Source organism: Centruroides sculpturatus, unplaced genomic scaffold, assembly GCF_000671375.1.
Source record: "Centruroides sculpturatus isolate CEXI.00-Female unplaced genomic scaffold, Cexi_2.0 scaffold1227, whole genome shotgun sequence".
In the NCBI taxonomy this organism is placed as follows: domain Eukaryota; kingdom Metazoa; phylum Arthropoda; class Arachnida; order Scorpiones; family Buthidae; genus Centruroides; species Centruroides sculpturatus.
The window spans coordinates 131080-151739 of NW_019392625.1; the positions used below are offsets into that span (position 1 = coordinate 131080).

Genomic DNA, 20660 nt, shown 5'->3' on the forward strand with positions numbered 1-20660 from the left:
CCCTATATTAAAACTTTTTTTCTCGACAAGCTGTGTCAGTCTTATATGTCTGACGCATCCAAACAAGATACAACAAGTATTAACCTGTTGTTTTGAACACAGCGTTGAACGCATTGTGTAGGAATCAGTGGTACGTGTAGCATTTACCGAATAACACCTTGTTACTGTGACTATTTCTTTATAAAGAACATAAAATAAATTAATATAAATATAAATAATATTTACAATAATTTGTAAATATCTACAAATAATGGCAAAACGAAAGATTCTAAGTGAAAGTGAATTGAAAGAGATTGCTGATAATAAATGAATGTAATTAATTATATCAAAATAAAAATTATTAAAATGTATTTTTTCAACTGAAACAATATACCATTATATAACTATGTTTATTTTATTTTATTGTTTGTAGTAAGCCAAGAAATTCTCAAGTTTTGTTCCTGATAGGCCAAGCTTTCGAAACATAATGCAAATGTATCGTTTGCGTCGGACATCTGTGATTGACGTGGCCTTCTACCAAATCGCGTACGTCAGACATATATGTCTGACATGGCTCATGTAGAACTTCTTAGAGTCAGACACATATGACTGACATGGCGATTAATGTGTTAATCTTATATAAAAAACCTATCAACTGTATATGTTAAAAATTGCTTAATAAAGTTTTGTAAACCTTTAAAAAATTATGATAATTTAAATCAATTTATCGTTAAGTTTCAAAAAATTATGTCTATAGTTGCTGAACAATTTAGAATCCTACTAAAATTCATTTCTGTCTTTGCTTGCAAAATTTATTTGATAATCATAGCTGGATTCAGCATTTACATTCAGAATAATGCAATTAGTAAAGACTCAGTTTCATCTAATACTTGCATCATTTTTTCGTAAACTTTTCCAACTAAAAATAGATAGTTTCCAGCAATTTTTCTTGAGGATCATTTTGAATATATAAATATGTCATGCACATTTGACAATTTTTATCACAGCTGGCATCTTATGACATTTGTGATTGCACAATATTATGATAAAGTATTTTTATTTAAATAATAATGCAGTTAAATCTTGTTAACACAAATAGTCAAGGTGACAAACAGTTTTTCTAAAAGTAATTTACATTATATATCATGTGATCATTTGTGTGAAATAATAATAATAATAATAGAAATTAGTAAATATATACATAATTTGGTTTACTAGAATTTACTGATGTTATTAGACAAAAGACTGCCTAAGCATTTAGCTACTATTTGAATTCTTCATTTTTTTCATTCACATCCATTTAGATACATTCAAATTGGCTACTTGTGTAAGCAGCATCAATTTTTCTCAATTATTTAATTGTTGATAATGTATAAACAATGCAGAAACTAGATAATAATAATATTAAAGAGACAAGAAACACAAAAAACACCAGCATAAATGAAAAATATTTAATAATAAACAAATGTTTTTGATAACTTTAGCTATCATCATTGAGTTTGAACATGTTTATCCTGATAATTATAGCTAAAGTTATTGAAAATATTGTTTATCATTAAATATTTTTCATTTTTGCTGGATAATGTATTCTTTGCTATTCCATTTATTGCTGTTCCTACTTTTTAAACTTGTTGCTGTACAGTTAATCCAAAATTTATAATCTTTTTCAAACATAAAACTTTGCTTAACCAAAGACTTTGGAAGGGCAATGCTACATAATTTCAAGATAAAGAATCTCAACAGAGTTCTGTAACTTATAAGATAAATGACTGAAAGACAGTATTGCAGTTCTAGTCTGTTATTAATATTTAATCCATTTAAAAATTTTATGTTTTATTAATACTGTATAGAGTAGTCCATTTTAATCAATTCACTGGAATAACTTGAAAAATATGCATCCTACAAAAACTCATTGAACTAAATGTTGGACTTTGAGGAGCCACACGACAACATTATTGGTTTCATTATAGATAGTATTACAAGTTTTCATCATATCATCTATATGATGAAACTGATAACCTCACCTTGTGGCTTCTTTAAAGTCTAACATTTTTTTTCTTTTCAATTTTCCGAAACCATGTTTTATAATTTTCTATGATTCTCAAACACAAGATCATGCTACTATTTAAACACTTGGAATTTTTTCATCTTTATTCAGTTGATTTTTTTCTTTCAATTTATTCCAGTGGATTGAATAAAATAGCCCAACCTGTATTCCAAATTAACTTTAATAAATTTTGTTTATTTAACTATAATTAATTTAGAAGTAAAAAAAAATTAATATTCAGTTTATTTTTGAAAAAATCATTAAAATTATTTTCAAAAGACAATTTTTGTGTGTATCAATTAATGATGTTATGATTGACATAAGATTTCAAAAATTATTCTCAATTTCAACATATTTATACAGTTTTGCTTGTGAAGAATTAGACCTTAATCTTTATTTTATTTCATATATACTTAATTGAAAATACTTGATTTAATTCAGAATGAAAAACTTGATTTTTTTTCATTTCCTATTCATAATTATCATCTTATTTTCATCTTTCTGGATGATATCATAAGGAATGATAGTTCTTGATTCTATGATTAAAATTATTTCATGTCCATTATTTTAATCAAATTATTGCAAACAGAAAAAAGTGCTAATGATGGAGACAGTAATCTTATAAAATTAATTTTTAATTTAAAATTGTTTCAAACTTATTGTTGTAGAAAATCAACAAGAATTCATGCTAACCATCAGTTAAATTTGATCAAATTGTGGCAGTTTCTTTGAACCTATTTAATTTTATTCACAATTCTAAATTCATAAAAGCAGTACTTTTTTTGTCATAGAACGCAATGGAACGGCATTCCACCACGTTTTTTCGATATATTTTAAAAGTTTTAAGAGAATTTTTGAAAATTTGATGTTTGGCCCGCATTGAATTGCTCTGTTGAGCATAGAAGATAGGCAACAAAATTATTAAGATGGTCCTGCTCCTGCTTGTGTGCCGAATCTTGTGTACAATGCATGTAATATATTTTTAGTAATGAGATAAGCGTTCCACCATCTTTTTTTTTTTCCCCTAAAAAAAGCACTGCATAAAAGAAACTGAATTCTCCCAATGTCCCAAGTCTGAATACCCATATTTTACAGGAGATGAATTTTTTTAAAATAATGTTCTTTAGTTATTCTATATCATTGTTAATCACAGTGATTTGTAGACCCACCTGTGATGTTATTAATCAAATTTACATCTTTTTGTGTCATCCTGGTAATGACATATTTGTTATTTTGGGAAGCTGTTGTTCTATGATCAATGAAATAAGACATTCTGACATGTTTTATTTCAAAATATTCTAATAATAATTTACAAACAACATATTACTCTCCATAATCAAAGTAATCTTTATCTATGGAGTCAGACCCAACCAAATTTTGATAAAGGAAACTGTGGATGTAAATTTTATTGAAATTTCATCAAATCATTGAGTTTCTTTGCTTTATAGTTAGATGGCCCATGTAACAATTTTGTGTAGATGCTGTTGGTAGTTAGTCATGTTTTTTTAGTAAAGTAAATGTTTACATTACTCTATCTTATTCTAAGAACTGGTGTTCTCAAAATTCTACAACATAGTGTGACATGCAACAGAGAAAAATTTAAATATGGGATAGGTTAACTAAGCATTTGAATAATCAGCAACTACAACTATCTACTGAATGTAATTAAATGCATTATTTATCATAAATTGATTATGGTAATGAGTTCAAGGTCAGTTAATATACTCATCAGTAATTTTGCTGAACTGACTTTTATGATTCTTTCTAATTAATTAAAGATTAATTTTGATAATTTCTACTTGATAATCTTAAAATTTTTTTTAATATTAACTTTTGAAATAAAATTAATAGCATATAATTTAGTAGATTTTACTATTGGCACACAAATCTTCAGAATTATCTGTTGGGCTATACATTAAGGTTAATTTAATAATTACAGTAGAGTATCGATTATCCAACTCAATTGGGGACTCAGGTTGGTTGGATAACTGAAAAAATCGGATAACCAAAAAGAATGAAAAAAATATATTATTAGTATAGTATATTAGTATATCCCATGTAATTAGTATATTAGTATATCGCTATTAACCAACTTTGCGTTGAATTTTCATCAGTGTTAAGCCTAACAAATCTTTTTTTAAATAATAATCGTCGCTATTGTATCATTAAACTATTTTAAAATTATTTTATTGCTCACAAAACAAACCACTCATAATTAGGAAATTAAGTCTCGTTTAAATACTGGCCCCCCTTCAATGGTCGAGCCGGTGTTGCCAGCTAAAACACGCAAAAATTTAACAAAAATAATATTAAAGTAGCCAAGACATAGCCAAATATTGTAGTGCCACATCATTAGTGGACATTTGAAATTTGCCAACTAGAATGGTCGGTTAACCGATGTGACAGTTAATCGGGGGTCAGATAACTGATGCTCTATTGTAGATATAAAGTAATTTGACTAGAGATAGGTGGTTAAACTACATCTCATGATAAATTGAATAAGTAGAAATAAATTAATATTGAATGACTATAATAGTATGAGTAACCTATATGGCTATATCAAAATTAATTAATTATTTAATAATTCTGGAAGCGAAGATTGAATGGAGGTCTGGTAGTATCACTGGCAATGCACGTACATGGTAAACAGGAATTTCAGGTTTGAGTCTTGCTCCAGACCAATCTTTTTTTTCTTCCAGAATATTTTAAATTTAGATATACACATGCACATATTTTTATGATGACTTTCAATTAAATTTTCTGTATCTAAAAGTTCTTTAATACTATTATAATTACTGTGGTATTCAACATATGACATTTTTATAAATTATATGGATTAATAGATAATACTGAATGCATTTTCCAATATGAAATATTTAGCCGTGACTTCTAAATTAATTGGCTGATAAGAAAATCTCACTGCTAAAAACAAGTGAATCAGCATGTTTTGTGAATACTTAGCTAATCAACATTTCATAAATGTTTCACTTGAATGATTGCATTGAAATATTTTCTATAACTTAAAAATTATTCAAGCATCTAAATCAGGGCTTCTTAAACTATGGGTTGTGACCCCATTTGGGGTCGCTTAGCAAAATCTTGGGGTCGCGAGATTTTAATGCAAAATATTGAAAATAATTTGTGAGAGTTTGAAAATGGCAGGCTTTGTATCATAGATTTCGTGAGTTGCGCTTTGTGTCACTTCTGGTGCAGCGAGACAATGATTCAGCAACACTGATTGTAGTGTGAACTAGTGTAGTGTTGTCGCTTTTCAGTGTATTCAGTTGTCTCTGTTCCATTGTAACACAAGAGTGAACTGTGGTAGTACACCATTATTGCTTTTGCAAATTTGTATATATCTTTATTTTATATTTTTTTGGGTCGCAAAAAAAATCACAATCATAAATGGGGTCGTGAATAAAAAAAGTTTAAGAAGCCCCAATATAAATAANACTATCGTTACTTTTTGCCCAGCGAAGCGGGTCCTTGCAGCTAGATTCTAGATTACTTAGAAAAACAGTCTTTTATATATATATATAAAAAACTATACTATTACATACAAATAAAAACCCAGCGAAGCGGGATCTTGCAGCTAGTTTAATATAAATATGTTACGACAAATGTTTTCAATCCCAATAGGATCTGTGTCAGGTCCAAAAATGTTCGATAGAATTAGAATGCTAAACAATCAATTTTTTGTTCTAATATTTACAGTTCCAATGATTTAAAATATTTAAATTTGATTGTTTAGCATTCAATTCTATCAAACATTTTTGGACCTGACGCAGATCCTATTGGTCAAAAACATTTGTCATTATGTATTTATATTAAATTATATTTGCTGGTATATTTTGAAGGTTTTGTTGGTGTTATTTAGTAATTTATAACCAGCTTTGGAAAGATTTAGAAATCTAATAGCATAATGATGTAATTTAATAGTAATAGTTAAAATTTAATTAATTTATTTACTAAAATATTAATGAAATAAAAAATTTTGCAACTGATTACTGTATTTCCTTGAATTAACACTTGGGTACTTATTTATTTGTATGGATCAAAATCCTTGATGCTTATTCAGCCAGTGACAATTTAAAGCCTGGCACTTAACTGTTATGTTGATTATTTTATCTACAGTATTTTATTTTGTTAGACTAGTTGGTGGAAAGCTTTTAGTAAAAATTAAAAAAAAAGCAACTTCAGGCTCATTATTGCTAAATTATAAAAGCAACTTGTATTTTAATTTTTACTGTATATTAGCAATAAAAATGATTTTTCTCTCAATAGTTCAATTAATCAATCACTATATAAATCACTTATGTATAGTTTGTGTTCTGCTGTCCTCCTCATCTTCTTGATATTCTTAGTTCTCCATCTTTGATCTTACAAACTGACTCAGAAGCTTCAAGCACTGGCAGGCCACAAGGGTGAATTGAAAAGTTTCTGGAATGACAATGAAAACAAAACAAAAAATTTCCAATTTATGCTTTATTTTTCAATTTAATCTCCTCAAATCTTAACACAATTGATCCAATGTTTCTCCAGCTTTTCAATTCCCTCCTAGAAGTGATTTTCTCCAAGGCCACCAAAATAGCTGTTTACAGCATCAATCATCATTAGACCAAAATCTCTTCATTAGACCAAAATCTCTTTCCAGCTGCAAACAGGTAGAAGTATGAGGGACTAAATCCAGTGAATATGAAGAATGTGGAAGAGTTTTGAACTTAATTTCTGCCAGTTTTTGCTGTGCAACTGCACTTAAATGAGTGGGCACATTGTCATGGTGAAACAATACTTTTTTTTATCATACCCAGATGTTTTTCCTGGATTGTTGGTTTGAGCTTGTCCAAAAGTGTTGAATAGTATTGACCAGTGACAGATTTTCCTTTCTCAAGATAGTCAATTAACAAAATTCCTTTGGCATCCCAAAAAACTGATGCCATAACCTTACCAGCCAAATGAATGGTCTTTGCCTTCTTTGGAATCTGCTCACCATCGCAAATCCACTGTTTTGATTGAGCTTTTGTTTCTGGTGTATAATTATAAATCCAGGTTTCATCCATTGTTACAAATTATTGCTTGAAATCTATTGGATTTCTCTTAAACAACTCTTGGCAAAAATTTGAGCTCAAATGAATTTTTGTTCCTGACTGAGCAAATGCAACACCCATCTTACAGACAACTTCTTTAAACCCAATTTGTTACACAAAATATTAACTACTCATTTATAGGAAATCACACAGCTTCTTCAATTTCATGCACTTTGATTTAGTGATCTTCTAACACCATGTCATGGATTTTATTCACAATTTCTGGAGTGGTAGCAGCAGTTTTTGGATGTCCTGAACATGGTTCATCGTGTGTGTGTGTGTGTGTGTGTGTGTGTGGCCACACTTAAATTCTGTGGAACTTACTGTGGAAAATGAAAATGATAAATCGCCAAGAATATTGCCCAACCTGGACTTGATTTCTGCTGAAGGTAACAGCTCAAATCTTGTTTTTCTCCATGTATGAACAGGCACACAGGGTATCTCAATTTAATGTTTGTATAAAGCTAACAATTGGCCAATTGATGTGAAATTTGGAGTCAATACATACAAAATATCTGCTAATGTAGTAGGAGAAAAATGTTTCCAAACAAAACATCCCTAGTGGCCATTCTGGAAACTTTTCAATCCACCCTCATATTTTGTTCTTCTGATGGTTCAGAAAACTGCCAATGCCTTTAAAAACAGATCAATTCATTCTTTAAAACATAGATCAATTCATTCAATTACTGAAGATGTCATCAAGCACTGGAGATTGCATAGACCTATATGCAATCTCCAGTGCTTTCAACAACAGACCATACACAATCTCCTAAAGCTTGATGACATCTTCAGTAATTGAATCCCACACCTTCTTCACCCAGTGAATGACTTCTTTGTGTTCAGGAGGATGCTGGTTTCCAGCAAGACTTTAAGACTTCTTGCTATGCAATGTCCATGCCTTGTATTGTTTAGAATAGTAGTCCTTGAAAAGTTAGTTCCAGGGTTTGGATGAGGCTAATATATCCTCCTGAAATGATAGCCATGCTAAATCATCTTTGATGGTAGCCTTTGTGGAAGCTGCAATGTAACATCTGTAAGTGTTCCAAACAAGCAGGTGTTGCTGAAATGCTAATAAACATCAGACTTTGTGCAGCCACTTGTCAGTTTCTCATTTATCTAATCTTTTTGCTAAGTGTAGTTTTGAATCTCTGATTTTCACCAATTCTTTATCTGTACACTTTTGAAGGCAATGAAAGGTGTCAACTTCCTATCCATTGGCTTTTGCACACAAGATGATGGTGAATTAAGATTTTTTGTGACTTGTCTTTTGAATTGGTATAGAATGAAGCTGACATGCTTAAGTGTCATTGCCACAGGTATGTTTATCTAACAGACATGCTCATTCATCACTCCAATTGTGCTCAGTTTGTATTTCTCTTTTATATTAAGAAAGTGGACAAAAAATGAATTTTTTCAACTTGTCTTAAACTTGCAGAAAAATATTTTTACTCAAGATTTGTTATTTGTAGATTCAGGAAAATGCTGCTTTCTTGCCATGAAATTTTGCAACCATTTGCAGCTGGCTTCAAAGTTCTCCACAGTTGAATTGCAAATAGTTCCACTATTAAATATTATTCTTGCCTTTCTCATGACCATTTTTCTAAGAATAGAAAGCAATTTGCTTCATAGTTCATCTATCTAGTCCTCTATTTCTTTACTTAGCAGAGTTTCTTTCACCTTCTTGGGGTTGTGTTCTCTGGAAGTTGCCAGATTCAATGGTAACTTGAAGTTCCTTTTCATTGTTATACCATTCCCAAACTCTTTTGGGGTTGATTCCAAATTTTCTAGTAGTAGTCACTTTCCATTATTTTTCACAGAATGACATCCAATTAAAACTGATTTTGTAGCTTTGTCTTTGACTACAACTATGGGTACTACTGAATGCTAAAACTACAGTAAATACTACAGGCAAACACTAATAGAAAACAGCTGTTTTTATATGACAATGTATCCTTGGTAGGCAAATAATATCATTTGAAAGAAATATACAACAACACATTTCTCACATGTTACCCTAAAACAAAAACTTTTTCTAGAAACATATTCTCATCAATATTGTATTTAACCATGGTCTGAAATAGAATGAATTCAATATTAATGATGTAAATCTCTAAAACTTGGTAATTTTTATTTTAACTTATGATTCAAATAAATACTCTTGTGCTTATTCAGGCAGGCAGCTGTTTGAAGCCCAGCACCAATTCAAGGAAATACAGTATATAAATTATTCAAAAATAAAAAAAATTGAAAAACATACTCTCTCATTTTCATTGAGAGTCCACCAATCAGATTTTCTTCAAGAACAGCAATAGCAATATTTTTTCCAGTTTTTAGTAATTGATAAAAATTACCATGGGTTATTTTTAAAAATGCTGGGAAACGTTCCCAATTTATCCACGCACGAAGTGTAATATTTTTAAGACTTCCTTCTTCTTCTATTTAATGATATGAAACAAGATAAAATTTATAAGTATAGATATTCAATACTTGATAAATATATAAAAAAATAAAAATTTTACCATCAAATTTAAAACTTGTTTTATCTTTAAAAACATAAACAGATGCTTTAGTTGGTATTTTAAATCCATTGATTCGAGAGAGGCAAAATGTTGGAGCAGTATAGAAATATATCAAAGGTTGAAATTCTTCTGCTATTCTAGTATATTCATCCTGTTATAAAAATCAGTAAGTTATTGAAATTACAAAAATATTTATTAGTCACAAAATAATAAAAAGATGAAAAACAAATTATGATGAAAAGATTATTATTATGAACAAATATATAACAAAAAATATTTCCAACCTTTTGAATATTTAAATGACTTAATTTTTAAGAAAAGATAATTTAAATTTTTTATTTGCAGATACTAATATTCATTAACTTTTCAAGCTAATATAATATATATATTTAAAAAAATAAAAAATTATTAAAAACAAAAGAAAGCAAGTAATATTTTACAAGCAATATAAAAAAGTTGTATTAAATTTACGAAAATAAACATTTTTTTGAATATGCTTATTCCAATCATGAAGATATTTCTCTCAACCACTTCATTGCTCTTTCACTTTACTGGATTGTCTCAGTCTCTCATTGTACAGCCCTAGCTTCATGGTATCCTGATAAAGTGAAAGAAAGATGAAGTGGTACCACAATGAAAGACTGAGACAATCCAGTAAATTGATAAGTAGTTGAGTAAACATATTTCTTATTAATCATTAAAAGAATTTTATTTTTTCAGTAATTTGCAATAAATGATAAAATTAAGTTGTAAAAAATGAATAAATTCTTTTATTTGTAAAATGTGATTATTAGACATACAATACTTAAAAATTATAAAAAGTAACAATCTGAAAAAAATGTATATAACTTTTTTAATGTTAATAAAGCAATCATAATATTCCTTTGTTCTTCCTTAACAGAATACTTATAAATGATGATGTAATTTTTCCATGACATGAACTATTTATATATCTGTGACATACAATAGTTAGTGGTAGTCAGTATTTAAAAATTATAAACAGATTATTTAACACTCAAATACCTTATTTTGCTGAGAAAATGATTATTAAGCATTCATATTGTAAAAAGATTATTGTAACTGATCAATTAGTGTTAAAATAGTAATTTATATAATTCCTTTTTTTTATATATATCTATAATTAAATTAACTATTAAGATTTCTAAATTATTGAAAAATTTGCAATTATAAATTTAAGAAAAATTAATTAAAATACCTTTAATGCCACATTTTGATCTAAATTATTTCCATCAACATACAGAAAGAAAACTTTTTTATTATTTCTGGCATTATGAAATTCATCACAGCTTGGGAAATGACGTACTGGTGGACTAAAAATAAGATTAAATGCTTTAATTCTCTGTTTATCATTATTTTTAATTATATTCTATTATTAATAATATAAAATTAAACAATATTATATTTTTAGTGATAATATATTATAATACAATAAAACCTTGATTTAATGGATTAATCTGAGTGAGGAAATGTCCATTATATCATAAAGTGGGTTTTCCAAATGCGTGTTAAAAAATTGACAAATTAGTCAGTTTATCTGGTTTTACTTATGTAGATACATACCTAATTTTAATTACAAAAATCTATGAGAAATTTAATCTCATAGAAAAGTTTTCTACATGTATTATTGCTTATGTACTCACTATAGTTCTGAGACTGTAATAAACAAGTATATGATCTAAATCAAAATAAATAAACAAATATTTTTTTGGAAAATACACTTTAATTGTATTTAACTAAACAAATAAATAATGTTCTTAACAAGAAAACAAAATTTAAATTTGACAAAAACACAAAAAATTTCCTACTTATTTGTCTTTGGATGATGATATACTATATTTAGATACTCCTGTTGTGGTGTGATGTTAAGAGCAATGACTTATATTTTTAAAAAAATGTGTTAATTTAATTAGATATAAAAAGCATTTTAAAATTAACGGGATGTTAATTTTCTCATATGACATACAGATTGGAAATTTTATCTGTTAAATTGAGGTTTTATTGTAATTAGTAATAAAAAACTTTTGTACAAGTTTTTTATTACTAATTTACTAACTTATTTGAATAATACATTAAAATTGATGAGAATTATTTTATTTAAAAAATTGTTAGGTTCTTCTACTTTATATATGTATAAAAAATAAAATTTCTGGATTATATTATGTTACATGATTCTAAAGGAATAAGAGATTATCTAAGTGTTATCAATTAGAATCTAAAAAATAATTGCTTGATTTATCCCTTTTCTGTTGTCAATATTGAACATGATGCATGTGATTTCAGAAGTGCCTATTGACTATAACAACATATATTTAATAATTATTAAATACATGCTATAATTTAATAATTATGTTATGTTATAGATAGTGTCATCTGTACGTATTAATATATGGAAATGACTGAATATTTAAAATAATTTTTTGAAATAATTAATAAATTTATAAGTATTTAAATACAATAAAAAGTTATCAATGTTCGACATCTCTTCCCATCATACACTTAAGAATACAGTAACAATAACATAAAACAAAGAACTTTTGTTTTACAGATGAAAAGTGAAATGCATTACACTGAAACACACCATTATCTAATTGTTATAATCTTCCAATTTAGGTTTTAAAAATAAAATTTCTGTATGAAAATCTTTTTGATTAAAAATTACTATCATCAAATCTAATAAAATTTCAATTAAATAGTTAAAAATGTAAATTCTATCATTATGATGTTGCATGTACTGTAACATTCACTTCTTACATAACAAATAAGGCACTTTTAAAGTACATTTTCAAGACAATGTTAACAAAATTAAAATTGTCATATTAAATTTTAAATGTTAATATTTACCCATCCATTCTCCAAGCAAACTCAACAATTTCTTCTCTGACTCTATCTCCTTTATATTCAACTGTTTTATGACCTTTTATACTGAAAGAAAATGATTTCTGATATTATTTATATATAAAACATTTGTTAAATTATTAAATAAAATGGAAATGCAATAAAATTATTTAAAATTAACTAAGCATTGTTAAATACTTAAGACAATAAAATTAATTAAAGAATGACGAAATAAAATTAAATTGAAATAGTTTTAATTCAAAGAATAATATTTAAAAAAATTGAAAAATATAATTAAGTTTTCTCAATAACAATCAAATTCACAAAGTTGAATTGGCTAACTTGTACTTAAGTACAGAATGCCTCCTAAACTTTTTATATGTTAGTGTTGACTTGAGAGACTAACATATCATGTAACTTTATATGTTTCTTCAACTGTACATAAATAATTGATTTTAAGTCGTTTGTTTTAATGTGGCTCCTTGAAAATTCAGCAGAAACTGTACTTAATATCAACAAAATAAATTCACCAATTCCTAGATTTTGAATTATTAAAAACATTCTCTCAAAACTGTTTTGACTTACAGAAACACAAAATGCATTGAGTCTATGGGAGTTAAATCAAGACAACAATAAAATTCAACTTGTAAGAAATTTGAGTTGATAAAGTTTGACTTATCACAAGTCAACTGTAACTGTTATGATTCTGATAGTACAGGTGTATTCCAGGTTATGGAATATACATAATGCATTCCATCAAATAGTAGTTGTATTGCAAATTGCCATTTCCCATATATTTTTTTTTTATTTAAAGAAAGTTTTATCTCACAGATAGCTTTTGAGCAATGTGCAGAGGATGCCCTGGTTAAATTGTATGATACTCTATAGCAAAGAAAAAAAGAAGAGATTTCTGTCTGTTAATATTTCTAGATATCAAAGGCATATTTGACAATGTACAGTGGCCCTCAATTTTAAAACTTACCAGGATTTCTTAAAAGACAGAACAGCTGAGTTTAAATTGCACTTTGTTAAAAAATTTGCTCTCTAAATAAAGGCTGTATCTGGCATGGTATCTGGATCCCTATTCTGGAATGTTACTATAAATGAACTGCTAATTATATTACCAGACTATTTCTGTTCATTGGTTATGAAATCAGCCAAATCATTATCATTAAAAAAAAACAAAAATTATTGGTGATTTGTCAAATTTTGTTATAACTCAGACATTTTTGGTCTTTGTTTGAACACATGATGAAAAATCCAGACAGGTGGTAACACTTGGAACAGATGAAGAGTCATATCAGTGGGTATAGCTAAGCTGGATCATGGCAGGAGTAGAAATATATGATGGTCATATCTACAGTTTGTTTTATTGTGAGATGGTTTTAATCTGGGGTATGTCTGTTTTTGTTTTTTTATATAACCAAATAATACTATATAAATTATTTTAAAAATCAAATATAATATAATATATTTATTTTCTTAATTATTTGACTCCTTAATAAATAAATAAAAATATATACAAATTAAATTTTTTTCAGAACTGGTTTTTAGCAGATTCTTAAACACTTTTGGTGCATTGTAATTCTTTATTTATAAAAGATTTCCTCTTTATTGTAAAATTAAAATTTTATAAAAATTGACAAATACAATTAATCATTTAAAAACCTGAAAGAAAGAAGCTAATTAGGCTAATTAACTTTTAATTTCTCAGCTGTTATAAAATATAACATATGGAAAGTATGGTGATAGGTCAAATTTTGACCCTCCCTGGTTTTTTGATTTTATTGATGTTTTGTCACTGTATGACCCCAAAAATGTAAAATAACCCCTTTCAAAATTCTGTTTATATGTCTATTTTGCATTACATCTCAGGACTGAATGAACAAAATCATTTGAAACTTGCAGAGTTATTTTTATATAAATGAGGCAATAACACTTTCAAATGGTGTTTAAAGTTCCATTGGTGGGGAAATAGAGGAGGGTCATGTGTCATATCTCAAGTGGAGACAGACTTATTGAAAGTTTTACTCATTATTGGCATTTAAAATTTCTTTTAAATTTACATTTCTTAATCATTGTGCATCACTTATTGTAACTCCAGCAATCACCAAAAATATCTTTAACTATTATAGAACTTATGTTTGATGAATCTGTTTAATTTATTTAATAGAAATTAATATTAAAAAAATCAATGTAAATGAACATTACACCACACAATTCCCAACAGCTGCACCAACAATAAATCACTGATGCAAATGATGGAATATAAGCAAAGCTGTACTATCATATGTCCTAAAATCATATACAGTACAGCATCAATTATCTGAATACCATTCACCCGAAACATTGGTTAACTGAAAGCATTCTAGTTAGCAAATTCAAATTTCCGCTAATGCTTTTATGCTGCAGCATTCTCCCCTTCCCTGCCAACATAAACTGTAGGCCTACTTTAATGTACTACTTTATGTAAGATATGTATTTATAACATGTGTGATACAAAATATGTATAGTACAGTTTTGTGTTTAATATATTTTTTCGTAAATGATCAGTTATCCGAACAACCCCAGTCCCGAATTGTTTCGGATAATCAATGCTCTACTATACTGAATGTAGAGGTCCTATCATATTGTTATGCTGTGTACATTATAAAATTTTAATGAAGACTTTGATTTTGGCTGAAATGCATTTACTGAAGATTTTTAGTGAATTGTTTAATATTCTACATAGATCCTGATGCTCATATCCCTTACCGTATGGGCTATATTATATATGTAGATATTGAAGAGTTGGAAAGTTTGAAGTTTACAGTAATATATGCTGGTATTTATGTTAATTGAAAATAAACTGACTCTTTAATGTATATACAACAGATGTTATGTAGCTTCCAATTAAATGAGATGATAATATATCATTTATCTTAAAATACATTTTTCTTCATTATAGTGAAGTTTCTTCCTCTCTTTCAAAGAACAGCAATGAATTTCATTTGGTTTTATGTAGTATTTCTCTGAAAAAAAAATCTTCTAAATTGAGCATGCTAAATTGAGCAAATAATTATACTATAATTAACTACATATTAATTTTGTATTAATTTTTTTTATTTCTTAACATGCAAGAAGAATAAAGAGAATTTAAAAAAGTTTTTTCTATAACAATAATAATAATAAAATATTTAATTTCATTATCTTTTTTACATTGCAAGAAGCATATTTAATAATATTCTCAATGTGTATTGCCAATGTGTAATTTGCTGGATCATCCATTAGGCTATTTTAAGGCTAGTAAATAATTATATACAACTTAATTTGTCTGAACATAGATGATTATTTTGTTATCTCATGGTCAATTTAATAATTAAAAGTAAATTAAAATAAAAAATTAATTTATATCTAATAATTAATCATGAAAATTACCCAAAATGTAGTTTTTCTATATTTTCATCTTGACAAAAGACACAACTTATTTCTAATTAATAAATTAATCATGAGATGGTGATATGGACTAGCCAATCTCTAGCCAAATTAATTTGTATTTTATTATTTACTAGTCTTAAAATAGCCTGAAGGATAATCCAGCAGATTCTATGATAATACATATAAATTGAGTTGTTTATGTTATACAGGTATCCCTTGCTTAACATGGTATTTGATTAATGCATGAAATTAATTATGGCAATCTCTTTATGCATGCAACAGAAGTTTTAATTTGCATGGCTTTACCAGCTGTCTTTATTTAATATAGATACTGTATTTTGATTAACATGATTTTGATATATGCAGTAGGATCAAGGGATTAATTAACCGTGTTAATCAAGAGATACCTGTACAGTATATACTCACTGTATAATATTTCTTTTGTAATTTCAATTTTTTTTCTTTATCAATTAATGTTATCAAATTATTAAAGTTGTTTAGCTGTAATTAATTTCAACTTACATATAAATATTTCAAATAATTTTAATTTTTTAGTTGTAGTCAAAGAACATTATACTGTTCAAGTTTTAATTATCTGATCTAACTAGAACCAATGAATTAATTGATTTAAAGTAAATTTTTTTATTGGAAGCACAAGCAATTTTATTTTGTTTACAGAGTATTGGTAAATCAGTGTGATGCCAATGGATGATGCCAGTTGATACATTGTTTGATTTATGTTATTAAATAATGTTCAGTTAATCAAAGTTTCTGGATTTTATGCATGAAAATATTCCATGGATAAAAAACATTTAAAATAAAGAGAGAGAAAAATCATTAACAATTACAGAGTAATTATGAAACATTATTTGTTGCTATATTGACTAGTTTAAAGTTAATCAGGTTAATCATATTAAACTGTAAGATAAAATGGCTTCTCAATCTTATAAGTTCCACTATTCTTATTGAAAAAGATTAAAGATTTTCACTCTGATTTTTGGTTCTCACATAATATCATAATTAATGAAAAATTTTTAGAACTTCAAATATTATCCATTTTATTTATATGTTAATATGAATGAAGTTGAGAATGGGATGGATTCACATAAAACTATAAGAAAATTTTTAAACAATTAATATCAGTACTTTGGATTTTTAAAAACCAAGAAATAAATCTAGTCTCCCGATTCATCTTCTTCAACAACTCAAATATGCAATTCTCATAAAACAAGAAATATGTTTACCTAATGCAATATAATTTATATAAAAAATATAACTATATATAAGTTATTTATTATCATGTTATGACTATTACATAGTATGTACCAACACTTCTGGGACTTGGCTTATAGTTCCTTGCTTTAAATAGTTTAAAACACCAACATATAACCACATTCAAACTAATCTCCTTGAGCAATGATACATTTTTTCTGTATTGCTGTAAGCCATTTTTGCAACCACTTGTAATGCCTCCTGCAATGTTGCTTTTACCTCATTTAATGATTCAAAATGATCTCAGTCAATTTATGATGTTGTTGTTGTTGTTGTTGTTTGTTAAGTTACAGCAACACAAAACTTGGGCGATCTGCCTAGGGGGATGCCTTCCGGGAGGTCTTTTTAAGGGAAACTGCCCCTATTTAGGATGTGGAGAATGTGTGAAACCTGGATGTGGAGAAAACCTGGAAAACTCCACATGGCCAGCCCATCCAAGTGAGGCACAAATCCATGACTGAACTCCCAGTGTTCAGTGTATGAAGACTGCTTGGCCACTGGTGGGCCAAATTTATGATGAATGAATTCACCCAAATGCCATATATCCGAGTATAGAGTATATGCCAAGTCCCTGAATTTTTGTTAGGTACCACATGTATAATATGAATGAAATTGAAACTGTATATTTACAATAATATTGTAGGAAAACCATGAACTCCAAATTCTGTTGCAACATTAGTAAAACGTGTACAGTCAACTCTTCCAACTCGAATTTCTAGATCGACTAGTGATTGAGCAACCTGATTCCAAATTGGTTCAAGATTTTTGCAATGTCCACACCATGGTGCATAAAACTAGAAAATTTATAATATATTAAATTTGAAATAATATTTAAAAAATATAAATATTTTAAAATAACCATACTTACCATTACTAGCCAAACACCTTCATTCCTTAATTCCAAGAATCTAAAAAAATAAGTAAATAATATTAATAACAATAAAATGCTTCTCATATTTTACATTATTTGATTTGGATACAATAGACATGAAATACATGCTGCTTATTATAATCATGGATATGTTATCACTCATCTATTATCAGAATCAGCATGTTCTAAAACATATAAACTATTGATAAATAACATTACAAAACTTTTGCTTACTGTTATCTGTTTCATCAGTTGAATGTTACTATCTATCTATGTAAGTAAATTCAAACTTATCATTAGTTAAATAATTATCAGTATGTTAGATAATATGTTATGTTACTAACAATATGTTTGAATTTTACTTAGATTGTTAGTAACCATGAACTGATGTAACAGATAATGGTCAAAAGCGATGTCATTCCAATAAAAACATTAGCACAACAGTTAGAATAAATTTAAATTAAATCATCATATAAGATGTTTTACTCTTAACATGTTAAATGTTTGCATTAATCTTGCACTCAACATTATATACAGTACTATAGTTTAAACCAATTTCTGGCAATTATTACTTCATTTCTAGACTGGCTGTTTTCTGTTATTGAATATTCTGGCAAATAATACTAGATGAACTACTCAAATAATTATTATAATTAAGTTACTTATTAAATTATCTGATTAAGTAAAATTAGAATAATTTACAAAAGGACCATTGGCTAAACATTTGGCACCAGAGGTAAACTTAAATATGGCACCTTTTGGATAAGCCTTTCATTAATTTGTTACAAATTTAAAAATCATAATAAACACTTTTTATATAATACAATGCACATCATATTTCAAACTTGAAACTTTAATATATTTTATTAAATATAGATTTTAAAAAGTATTATTGCAAAACACCTTTCTTACTTTTTCTAGCATATTTCTTTAAATTAAGTAAAGAAATTTGCTAGAAAAAGTGAGCAAGGTGTTTTGCAATAATACGAGTATATAGAAGCTGTAGCTTACTGCACACAGGATTTTAAAAAGTTACATGCATAACAGTTTTCTATGAATTTATTAGTTTACCCATGTACAATTTTGAAATTTTTGCATCCCGTCAACTCAGCACTTCTGTCTCTTCCTTTCCATGACATTATCACTATAGTCTATTCTGATAGTAATTACAATAAGCAACACCTAATATATACTGAATATATATGTATATAATATTCCATACTTTATGTATCCAAATCAAATTTCAATCAAAAAGTAAAATTTTACAAATTTTTTTGGGAATTTCAATAATAACTTAATCTTTAAATAAAACGTGCTTGGCAAATAATTAGATAATTATAACACATCTTTTACGTTACCAAGATAGTTTTATTGAAAATTAATGTTTTTGGCCTATTCTACAGGCCATCCTCAGGTTGAATTAGAGAATTGGAACATCTGCATTCCAAAAATGGAATACATACATTTAAATTCAAAAATTGACAACATATAAAAATATAAGAAAATAACAGAAGAATAATGTATAAAAATATGCATATAAAATAAAAAATAAACTCAGATATAGTAATAAAAATAATAATCTACTAATATTACTTTGAACAAACATTAAAATAAATTCCTAATGTATAAATTATGAGTTCATGTTCCATGTCTCTAATGTTCCAAAGGCTTTTTCATGTTGTAAAGATTAAACTTGTAAATTACATTTTGGAAATGAAGCTTTTAGCTTCATCTCTAAAATAAAAATGATATATACAAGTTATTCACTTTAAAAGAATATATGATTTATAGAATATACATCTTGAAAAATGATTTTAAGATACACATACACTTGGAAGAATATATATTTTGGAGATGATGCTTTTAGCTTCATCTCAAAATGTATATTCTTCCAAGTGTATATTCTTTTATATTCTGTTTGTGATTTGGGTATGTGATATACTTTGGAATAACTTTTTTATCCTTTGTTCATTGCAAAAAAAAAAATAAAATGATAAAAAAAATTTTTTTTACTAAAAGTTTTAAAAACATTATTGTTGGAATAAATTGGATTTCTACAATTTAAAGAGATTTCTTTCTTGTCTGATTTATATATTAATAGTACAGATGCTTGATTAATTTTATTACCAGTAATTAAGAAAATCAGACATTTTAATAACTTGAACTTTATGCTTTGGTTATTTAATAAAAAAAAATATCAAGGAAAATTATGCACTTACTCAATATAACCATAAGAAATTGCTAAAACAAAAGTAAAAATGTTGCACAGCCTGGACGTCCAAAGTCACAATAAAAGACATATCAATTGCTCCATATGTAATTTGTAATTTAGAAAGTGTCATCTCAGACATTACATTTTTTCAACATTTCTTTTATTTTAAAATTAGTTATCACTTCACACAGACTTTATGATTATTGTAAAATCACTTACATGTTGTGGCATTACCTGATTGTCTTTTATTTTATTTTTTATTAGCAATTCATTGTAGATGTAATTATAAAATAAGTAAAATGGAAAAAACAACATACTTGAGATAGAACTGTCTGAACTGTATTAAGTATTGAAATAAATAATTATAATTATTTTATGCTTTCAACAGACAATGAGCTTC

At 27.2% G+C, this 20660-nt stretch overlaps 1 protein-coding gene across 3 annotated transcripts in view; it reads right to left on the reverse strand.

Annotated features, from left to right (window-relative positions):
• The window catches only part of LOC111617761 (protein disulfide-isomerase TMX3-like), a 38928-nt gene that overhangs the window by 8905 nt on the left and 9363 nt on the right, over positions 1–20660 (reverse strand). For 2 of the 3 annotated variants that reach the window (XR_002755473.1, XM_023359047.1), the window contains exons 3-8: positions 18046–18085; positions 17808–17971; positions 12495–12575; positions 10849–10963; positions 9633–9783; positions 9371–9548 (exon numbers count right to left, since the gene is read on the reverse strand). Coding sequence is in view for 2 of the 3 variants with exons in the window: in XM_023359047.1 (XP_023214815.1) it covers positions 9371–9548; positions 9633–9783; positions 10849–10963; positions 12495–12575; positions 17808–17971; positions 18046–18085 (729 nt within the window). In the remaining variant the exon portion in view is untranslated. Of the gene's footprint in view, positions 1–9370; positions 9549–9632; positions 9784–10848; positions 10964–12494; positions 12576–17807; positions 17972–18045; positions 18086–19406; positions 19513–20660 lie in introns of those variants that run through there. The other variant, XM_023359048.1, reaches the window with a different exon arrangement.